Below are 11,414 nucleotides of genomic sequence, written 5' to 3' on the forward strand. Positions count from 1 at the left end.
ATACATATGTGCTGTGACTAGTCCTGAAAGCATATTTTATCCTTTTCAGATATTTGCTTCTTTAGAATTCATTAACTACAGCAGAGATGTGATGCATGAAATCCTTGATTAAATTGCACAGCATTTGAATTCTCTACTGTTTATCATTTGTCTTTACATTTCTTACCAAAACAAATAAATAAGCTTGACTTAAAATATATTTAAATATTTATATATAAACCTTCATTAAATATATATTTACTTCAAAAGTGCTGCACATTAGCAGTATGTGTACCACAATTATCAGATTCCTGATATGTTCGCTCATAAGTTTAACCATGTGGTACTATCATAGCATGTACAACATACTATGATAATGCTATTCTCTTTTCATCCAAATGGTGAGAAAGAGATGGAAGCACACATTATCCAAAGATAATGTGTGCTTGGTATATTGTCCCACTTACACCATATAACTGTAATGTTTTGAACAACTTTTCTCTTAGCACCTGATCATATGCCTTTCTTAGATCTGCATAACTTAAATACGATCCTTATTATATTCTCCCATGATTTCTCAATTGTCTAAAAATGAAAATCTGGTCCTGACATCATTTTCTTTTAGTCTGATCCACAGTTTTTCTTAGTGTTTTCTCTAATATGCTTGCATAAATCTTATCTGGGACACTCAGCAGGGAAATTTCTCTGTAATACTCACATTCAGTATGTTTTCTCTTTTATAGATGGGGAGTGCTATGAGAGCTCTAATCCATTCATGTGGAATTCAGTACTTTGATGGCCTTCTGAATTTTGCTGTGCAGCCATGTTAGAACTTTTATACCTCTATATTTGAGCATTTATGCTCGAATTCATCTACTCCTGCTACTTTTTTTTTAGGTTTTTGATGGCTTTTTCTCCCCTAAGTATTGATATTTACTCAAGATTGTATTCACCAGTGTTCTGTCACTTCTTGTTTCAAGTCTTTCAACATAATTACTTCAAACATCTAGGATATCTTTATCTTCAGTTTTCATTTCACCTTTATCACCTCTGACTCCTTTTTGCAGAACTCTTTCTTCTATTTCTAAGCTTTTTTAATAATCTCCAAAACATTTTGCAACATTCCTGATATTTATCTTCTATATTCTTACCAGTCTTGCCAAGGCTTTTGTTTAGCAACCTTTATAAATTACTTGCTCTCTCACATTTTTCTCTGTATTCTCTCAGAGCACATGCTGACTTACTTGCTAGGAATTTTTGACTGTTTCCCTCATTTTTAGTGGGGGATTTAAATGGACACAACACCATGTGGGGTAGTGCTCAAACAAACATCAGAAGGAGGATTGTTGAATATATGCTCAACAATAATAATCTCTCACTCTTAAACACAGGAATCAACACCTTCCAATATCTACTAGAGCATTCACTACTGTCAACTTAACTGTTCACCCTCCCTTTTTTTCTCTTCTTAAGTGGGAAACTGATGACAGCCTGTTGGAAATTTTTCCACTTGGTTATACTATAAATTAAAGATGCCAAGAAATTATATTTTTGGTTTAATCCTTTATCCAAGTGCAAGCAAACAAAGTTTGTGCCTGAACTATTTTCAGGACTGTGCAATTTGTATAAAGAAGCTAATGATTTCATATCACTTGCCTTAGTATCCCACATCTCCTTACAGACATGTATAATGTTATGCATTATGGGAAGGGTCACTATCCAGACTGGTTTCGACTTTAATTGAGGTCTCATCAGTGGAAGCCAGACCAAGAGGTGATACCTAATTGAAATAATGCAGAAGTCATATTTCCATATACAAGTAGCCAAAACGTGTCACACCTTATTATTGAAATACTCTGGATTAGAGATAGTTGTTGGAAGTTTTTCCACTTCGTTATACTATAAATTAAAGATGCCAAGAATTTATATTCTTGGTTTAATTTTTTATTTAAGCATAAGCAATCACTAAGGCGAGTGATGTGAAGTCATTAGCTTCTTTATACAAGTTGCCCAGTCCTGAAAATAGTTCAGGCACAAAATTTGCTTGCTTACACTTGGATAAAAGATTAAACCAATAATATAATTTCTTAGCATCTTTAATTTATAGTGTAACAGTAGAAAAACTTCCAGCAACTATCTCTAATCCAGAGTATTTCAATAATAAGGTGTGACACATTTTGGCTACTTGTATATGGAAATATGACTCCTGCATTACTTCAACCTTGGTATCATCTCTGGGTCTGGCTCTCACTGATGAGACCTCAATAAAGGTCGAAACCAGTCTTGGATAGTGACTCTTTCCATAATACTATGCATTATGGGATACTAAGGCAAGTGATGTGAAGTCATTAGCTTCTTTATACAAGTTGCCAGTCCTGAAAATAGTTCAGGTGCAAACTTTGTTTGCTTACACTTGGATAAAAGATTAAACCAAGAATATAATTTCTTGGCATCTTTAATTTATGATGACAACCTATTTGGGAGTGATCACTTCCTTGTGATATCAACTCTTCTGTACGGGAAGCCATGTACTACATCACAGTGGGAAATTGAGCAAGCTGACTGGTCCACATTTTCATCATTAGCAAAATTCAATTCTGCGATAGTTATCTCTTCTCCTTTCCTATCGACAGTGAAATGAATCATATAACAGAGCGTATTATATAAACTGCTGCAACTCCTAAAAGATTTAGTTGGTTTTCATGTTTTTCTAAGCCATGGTGGAGTGATGATTGTACATCAGCCAGAGAATCTCAGATGAAAGTATGAAGTATCTTACGCAGATATCCCACTACAGCAACAAGAAACTTAATTGCTTTCAAACATGCTCGAATCTGAGTAAGATGCATCCATCATCAGAGCCACAAGAAATCCTGGATCCAATATATGTCTTTTATAATGAGATCTAATATGAGCAAAGAAATATGGGATAAAATTTACGAGATGAAAGGCATGTACACCATCCATCAACTCTCCATCCTAGAACATAATGGTTGCACAATTGCTACCCCAACCTGCAATTCCCAGTACACCGGTGGTGGTGGTGGGGGGGTGTTAAAACATCAGCAATGTCTGCTTATCCACTTGAGTTCCTTCTTGAAAAATACAAAGCAGAAAATAACAAATTTTGCTTTCTTTGAATGGCACTGAAGAATACAACAGGCTGTTCATGAAAGAAGAAATGAAAGCTGTTCTGCTTAAATGTTGGCCAACTGCTGTTAGACAAGACAACATCCACTATGAAATGGTTAAACATCTGTTTAACTATTTCATTATTCTGACCAGCTGCTTTTTTCAAGATTAGGAAAAATTTATTAACTCTCATCTTTTTTGTTTCTTCCTGGAGAGAAACAGCCTTTTTCCAGAACGCAATCTGACTTCCGTAAATGAATATTATTCAACAACTAATCATCTAGTCCAGCTTGGAAGCATTCATTAGAGATGCCTTCCTGAAATGTGAGCGCTTGGTATCAGTTTTCTTTGATATGGAAAAAAAATATACAACAATGCTTAAAGATTTGGAATACTACAAGACTTACACAACTTTGGTCTCAAGAAAACTTTCTATCTAACTGAATCTTCCAAGTGGAAACTGCTCCATCCCAACTATATATCCAAAACGAGGAAATCCCGCAAGATCACAGTTTTTGCAACGAATGTTAACTTGATAACCAAACAACTTCCTCTAACCATAAGTAATGTTCTCTGTGTGGATGACTTTACCATCTGCTGTCATTTATGTAACATAAGGGTCATAGAAAGGCAGTTATAGCAAGCTATTGATCATCTTTCAAAATAGGTGCTTGCAAATGAGTCCAGATTTTCAGCAAAATACAGTTTGTTTGCATTTTTTGCTGCAGACACAGTCTTCATCCTGACCCAGAACTCGGATCAGGAAAAACAATTATCGCAGTTGCACCAGAAGTAAAGGTATTGAGATTCATATTTGACAAGAAACTCGGTTTTCTCCCTCTAATAGGTCAGTTATGAGACAAGTGCCATAAAGTAGTGAACATCCTCACACCCTCTCATGCAGTGTAGACAGATGCTTTTTGCTGCCTGTGTTTTGCACACTTATAAGATTGAAACCTGATAATGGGTCAAAAGCCTGTTTCTGAGAGAGAGAGAGCACTCTATAATTACTAGACCCTATTCACTATCAAGCATAAGAATCGCGACGGGAGCATTTCAAACTTCACTGATTCCTAGTCTGTACTTTGAGGCAAATTAATCACATGTGGCCAACTATTCTTTCTCCACAATAGGAAAATCTGTACAACATCCATTAGACTGCCATATGGCATAATAATTTGCAAAGAAAGGATGCTAGGTCTTGGAAGGTTAAGGAGTGTCTGAAAGAAGTAATATCAGGCTGTGTACACTCAAGATCAGGAGGATAAATCAGGTAGGAGTTGGATGACTCATCCATCTCCCTACATGATGATTTAAATAGGAGCTACAAATTAAAAAAATGTTATGGAGGGTATGTAAAGAGAAAGGTGAACATCAAGCTCGCAAGGCACAGCCAAGAAAGCATGTATAAGGTAAAGTTATGAGTGACCAGAATGGTAAAGAAGGAAAAATCAGATTATGAGAAGAAATTAGCTGAACATGCCCAAAGGAAATTGCAAAAAGTTCTTTTGATATTTGGAGATTAAAAGGAAGGAATGACTATGAAATGATAACTTTAATGAGTGCTGATAATACAGAGATAATAGAAGCAGATGAATAGTTGAATTACTGAGTGATCACTTTTCAAGGGTCTGTCAGGCAAGAAATATTGAAGTGGTAGAACTGATGTGGGAATAGATTTGATGAATTGGAAGTACTTTGAAATATGGCAGAATCTCAGCTTGCATATTAAGAGAATGTGCAAAGGAATTGGCAATGCCTCTGACTACGCAGTTTAACTTAAGTCTCAGTCCCAGGGGGCAAAGTCCCAGGGAACGAAAGATGGCAAAATAGTTCCTTTGCATAAAGGAGGTTCCAAGACTATGATAGCAAATTATAGATCAGTCAGTATCTCAGGAGTGGTTTAAAAGTATTGGAAAAGTTGCTTATGGACAGAATTCAGGAATGTGTGAATAAGAATATGATACACAATGAGAGACAGCATGGCTTTAATAATTAAAATCTGACCTACCTGTCACAAAGCCACTTACTTTTTTTATAGTAGAATGGTTGAGTTGTAAAATGTCAAGATGATAATACTGCTGTATTTTGTGAAGGCATTTGACAGGATACTATGTAACTGTGTTAGAACATATTAGAGTGAATGAAGATGAATATGGTTGATAAGGAAACAAGGCATCTTTAAGGACAGGTACCAAAGAGTATACAGAGATGCAGAAACCAGGAGAAAGCAGGTCACTAGCAGTGTGCCTCAGGGCTTGGACCACTGTGTTTAATTTGTACTATAATTAAACAGCGAACTATAATTAAACTTCACCTATAATTAATGTAGGTGAAGTTTGGTACTACCAAAGAGTAGTACCAAAGAGTATACAGAGATGCAGAAACCAGGAGAAAGCAGGTCACTAGCAGTGTGCTTCATGGCTTGGACCACTGCTGTTTAATTTGTACTATAATTAAATTTCACCTATAATTAATGTAGGTGAAGAAGAGTGCTTGAGGAATGATTAAAATTGGTTGACAGTATGGGCAAAAAGATAATGGATTTTAGTTTAATATGGAAAAGTGTCAAATTCTACATTTTATGATAAAAGTTCACTCTGCTTGACATGTAGAGTATCAAATGAGATATATATATATATATTTTTTTTAATCAGGATTTTTAAATGACTTAGATAATAAAAATAAATGAAACATGTTTAACAAGATAAATAAAAAACAGAAACACATTATTATTATTCAGCCTCCATGGAGTCAAGAGACTCATCGCAGAAGGTCCTTCCTAGGAAACACAAAGTCTATCATACTACTCATTGACCGTTCTTGCTCTCACCACTATCAGGCAATGCATTCCACAATTCCACCACTCTCCATGCAAAGAAACCACTCCTCACCCTCTTGCTCACAGCTTCCTTTTGTACTTTTCAGTGATGACCCCTTGTCATTGCTCCTTCCCTCTGCTCAACCAAGTGAAAGAACTCCCCAGTGTCCACCCTGTAACTGCCTCTCAACAGTTTAAAAGTCTCTATCATATCACCTCTCCTTCTTCTATCCACCAAACTCTGCGGTCCACATTCCCTCAGCCAATCCTCATAATTAACATTGTACAGTCCTGAAACTATGTTTGTTATCCACCTCTGCACCCTTTCCACAGTTAATGTATCCATTTCAAATCCTGGGGACCAAATTTTAGAACAATAGTCTAAGTGTGGTCAGATCAGGGTCTTATATAATGGAATGATAACTCTTCTATCTCTGCAGGTCAACATCCTTCTCAGTATTGCAGCAGTCTGATGGGTTACCTTCACCACCTTTGCAATATACCCCCTGAATTTCAGTTTTCTATCGATCATCAGATCTGTTGTCTCCCCTACTTTCTCCAGTACAACTCCTCCAATCAAGTATGCAGCCTCATCGATGTATCCCAAACCTCAAGACTTTACATTTTACTGCATTGAACTGACAACCCCCATTCATTTGCCTATCTGTCTAGTTTATTCAGATCTTCTTGCAGGGCTGCCCACATCTGTACTATTACTAATAACCCTTCCCAGCTTCACATCATCTGCAAACAACTGAATATCCCCTTGCAATCCATTGACAATGTCATTGATATAAAGGTTAAACAATACAGGTCCCTGTACTGAGCCCTGGGGATCCCCACTTGTAACCTTCTGCTTCCTTGATATTGTCCCACCATACACAACTCTCTGATACCTATCAAATACTGATACTGATCCTCATAATTAACATTGTACAGTACTGAAACCATCTTTGTTATCCACCTCTGCACCCTTTCCACAGTTAATGTATCCCCTTCAATCCTGAATCCAGTTGACTAACCCGACATCTAAACCCATCTGCTGTAACTTAAATATCAGCTTATCATGTGGCACTCTGTCAAATGCATTTGCAAAATCCAAAAAAAAAAAAGGCAATGTATGCCTTTTCTTCATCAACTGCTCATCACTTTATTATAAAAGACAATTATATTACTTAAACAAGAGCGCCCCTTAACAAATCCATGTTGATTCTCACAGATAACATTACCCTCATCTGCCCAACACTGTATATAGTCCCTCACTAATTTCACCAAGATCTTAACAACTACTGATGACACACAAACCGGCCTATAATTAGACACTTCCAGTCTGTTACTGCCCTTATGCAATGGCACTATCTTACCTTCCTTCCGTTCCTTGGGTACCTTTCTCGTAGCCAGACTTTCATTGAAAAGCCAGGTCAAAGGAGCTGTCAGTTCTTTAGCACATTCTCTCAAAACCAATGGTGAAATACCATCTAGGCCCACTGCTTTACTGACATCCAGAGTACTCAGTATTTGGAACACACTCTCCTCTTGCATTTCTAAACCTTGAACCTGCCCTACCCCTCTAGTATTAAAACCTTCTTCAGGATGAAATACTCCAATAAAGTGCTACATGAGCTGTATGTAATTGCTCATGTGGTACTATCATATCCTGTACACCCCTTGAGGGTATATATCAGGAATTTGATGATGATGAATATCATTCTTCCACAATCATTTCTCCTCCTACTGGCCATATAGCTAAAAAATTCCCTAGGATCTTAGTGCCAATCTCTTCTTATATTCCAGTTTTGCCTTCCTCACCATACTGGTCATTCTCCTGGCCTGAGTCTTACGTTCTTCATGCATCTGCTCTCTACCCCTCTCTTTATATCTCTTCTGTAATCTCTTTTTCACCTGCAGTTTCCTGTTTGATATTGTTTGTCATCCATTTTACACCAAATTGTGTCCGCTTCTTCACTCATGGAATGCAGCTTACTATTGCTGCTAACAAATATTCCTTCACCATTTCCCAAGCACTAATGATATCCTGGCCTTCCAATTCTGTCCTACATGGAACTGCCCCAAGTTGATATCTAAGACTATTATAATCACCTGCCTTATAATTCCACATGTGATCCATTTTCTTTGATACTCCTGCATGGCTATTCATCTTCCATGTCAAAACTACATGGTCACTATCACTGGGGGAGAGATGTCATCTCAGTTATTATCAGCTCTTCTGATGCTATGACCAAATCCAAAACTCTTGAACTTCTTGTTCCCTCTATTAAATGTTGCCTAAGACATTAGTCCCTCAAGAATTCTAGAAATTCCATTCCCTTATTGCTATGTGCATTTTCCTCTTCCCAGCTTATACTGCTGTAGTTAAAATCTCCCATAACAATCATTCTTCTTGCACTTGCCAAGCTCAACTGCTTAAACATCTTCTGCTCCCCACTCTCAATCATAAAAGAAAATATATTAAAAGAATTAAAAATAAAATTATTACAAGGAAAAAAAAATGAAGAACTGGAGCATAACTAGAGTGACAAATATTAAATCTGAGATTTCAAAAAAGGATTATTAAATGATGAGATTGTAATAGATCAGGTGGTCTGTATATCCATGATTAACATTATGATGGTGAATATCTGAAGAACCGTAATTCTTTAATCATGTGACTAGTAAAATAATGACAAGCTATAAAGCAAGACATGAAGAATGGTTTCTTAAATCATGACAATTGATAATTTAAATTACAAATTATCGATTTCAGTAGTCTTTCTCATCAGTTTCATTATAGCTTTTATATCTTTTCCAATATTATTATTATTACATGATACCTCCAGGGAGTCCAAAGACTCATCGAGGGAGGGCACCTATTCTACAACTCTCCGTCTCCACCACTCAATTCACCAACTACAACAAACCTCAATTACTTTTCATCCACACCAACGCCATCTACTGCCGACGACCACCACTGGTATTTTCAGAGACAATCACAAACATCCATACCTATGGCAGGATTCGAACCTGCAGCCTTTTGGCTGGAGAGCGGATATGCTAACTAGTCGGCCAACCAGGCTGGCAAAATTATTCACAAATATTGTTTGTGAAAAATAAATAAAATGTGTAGCACTTTTAATAGGATACATAAGTAGTTCACTATTGTACTTCATGCATGATGCAGTTTGCTTTTTTTTTTTTAATCTTTATGTTGCACTCTATTCCATACATTTAATTATCACTGATATATTATTTTCAAAGAACTAACTTTATGAATTTATTTGTTATTTCTAAAATTTCCTGTTAATGCAAACTCCAGGAAGACAAAGCTAACATTAAGTTCAATTCATGTTACAGTGATTTGGCATGGAATAATTCCTATATGAAAATAAAGTTTAGAAAATAAGGAGTTGACTCACACTCCTACTTTCTCCTTCTGATCACTAGAACATACATTTCTGTAAATAGTAATCTTACTGTGTCCTCTGATGCATTGACTAATTGGTAATTAGAAATTAATTTTTTTTGCAGGTGATTGTGAAATTACTGGGGAAAATTTGTTATGCAATAATTGGTTAAATACACCATGAAATGAACACAGAATAGATAAAAATGAGCATTAATTAGCAATCAGCTCATACCATTCTCCACAATTTATTATTATATTTTAACTTAGTAAATAAATAGTTATGTGTTATATACTTTTTTTTTTCATTTAAAGAATATAGAACTTCATGAAAGAGTTTATTGTTTGCATTTTCTGTACATTGAAGGGAATAGCAGGATATATCTAATATTGTAGCTATTTGGACTAAAACAAAATTTCTTATGAGTAGAATTTTTCTGAAATTCATTTCATTCAGGCTATTAAAATGAAGGAATAGCACACATAATATAGTATCTATCTGACCAAGATTTAATTTTTTATTTTTAGGATTTGGAAATTTTATCCGATGAAGTAGTTCGTCTTGCTAAGTCCACTGATATTGCAACCGTGCCTAATGAATCACCATTATAAAATGCATGAAAATCAGCTCTAAGAAAAAGCTAATGCTGCTATAGCATTTTCAATAATTGGCCATTCATATACAGTCCTTGCCTTCATGGAAGTATAGTATATTATAGACTATTCACTATTTGTACATTCTGAATTCTGAGAGCAACATTCCTGAACGTTTTATGTATAGTTTGTAAATAGAATGTGCATAACATAATCTTTATATAGAAGACATTTGTTTCACTGCCTTATATATTTTGTGGTCATTAACTAGCTGTTATATTTGCAAAAAATGTGTATCTTATTTGAATTAGCGACAAAAATATTTAATTAAAAAAAAAGCTATGTTTTTATTATTTATCTTATGTTGAATAGCATCATTTAGAACTCTTTGGCTTTGCATAGTAAGGATATCTGGAAAAAATAATTACTTAGTTTTTTTTTTTTTTTTTTTTTTTTTTTAATAAAATGAACTAAAATTCTGAATTATTTTACAATTTAGAGCAAACTTTTAGGTATAGCTATTGCTAGTAATATTCATTGTTTATTACTCTGGTATGTGTAGTTGTGCATTAATACAGTGATGATATTTTAGTTCACTTTCCTACTCCTACTTTATTAAATTTTTTTTTTTTTAACATTGCTACTTTTTTGAATAGCATGGAGGTCTACAATAAATTTTTCTTATTGTAGACCTTATAAATTTTTCTTCACATTTGAAAGAGCTATACTTCATTACTGGAAAAGACATGTAACTGTATACTTTTTTCATATCTCTGATGTTAAAAAAAAAAAAAAAAAACTGCTCAGTACTTTCTAAGTATTTGCTGATAAGATATTGGCAATCCTAGGCAGACATATTTCCGATATTCGTGAAAATTCATGTTCTCATTTCAATTTAAAAATATTCATCTTTTCAAATCATTGTCACATAATTAACTTTAAAAAATTCAAAATACAGAAAACGAAGGTTTGCATTTTAGAGTTACCAGGCTTATGTAGCATTTATTATTTGAAAACCTCTTCCAGGAGATTACATTTCTTTATTAATTTCTGTACTTCAAACAAAATATGTTCTGCTACCTTATTATTTGAAGGTAGCAGAATTTATTTTAATATTTATTTTCTTCTGCTAGGTGATACTTCCTTTTGCATATACTTGTTTCCCAAAGATTTTATTTGTTTTTGATTGCAGTAAATACCCAAAGATTATAATTCCCTAGATCCAGGCTATTACTTCATTGTAATAACCATCAGATTATGTCCAGATGAGTTTTTCATCGATGCTTTATTATGTTTTGTATTTATTTATAAGTAAATATGCTATTTGTCATTTTAGCTATTATTCTTCGTATTGCACTAATTCTTTAATATTCAGCAGATTACTTTAAGTATATAGTCTTTACAAGCATGCTCTAAAACAGTGGTCTCCAAACTTTTCACCGTGAGGGCCACATTGTGTACTTCAGCACTGTTCAGCGGGTCATAGTA

At 34.8% G+C, this 11,414-nt stretch overlaps 1 protein-coding gene across 1 annotated transcript in view; it reads left to right on the plus strand.

Annotated features, from left to right (window-relative positions):
* LOC150109188 (GRIP1-associated protein 1-like) overlaps positions 1 to 10,279 on the plus strand; it is a 434,263-nt gene extending 423,984 nt beyond the window's left edge. Inside the window, exon 23 of the mRNA XM_090401821.1 lies at positions 9,861 to 10,279. Coding sequence (XP_090257947.1) covers positions 9,861 to 9,944 — 84 coding nt within the window. The 3' untranslated portion in view covers positions 9,945 to 10,279. The remainder of the gene's footprint in view (positions 1 to 9,860) is intronic.
* The last annotated feature ends 1,135 nt before the right edge of the window (positions 10,280 to 11,414 follow it).

The sequence above is a fragment of the Typopeltis vanoorti genome, chromosome 2 (genome assembly GCF_054136105.1).
Source record: "Typopeltis vanoorti isolate ZY-2024b chromosome 2, IOZ_Tvanoo_1.0, whole genome shotgun sequence".
Lineage (NCBI taxonomy): Eukaryota > Metazoa > Arthropoda > Arachnida > Uropygi > Thelyphonidae > Typopeltis > Typopeltis vanoorti.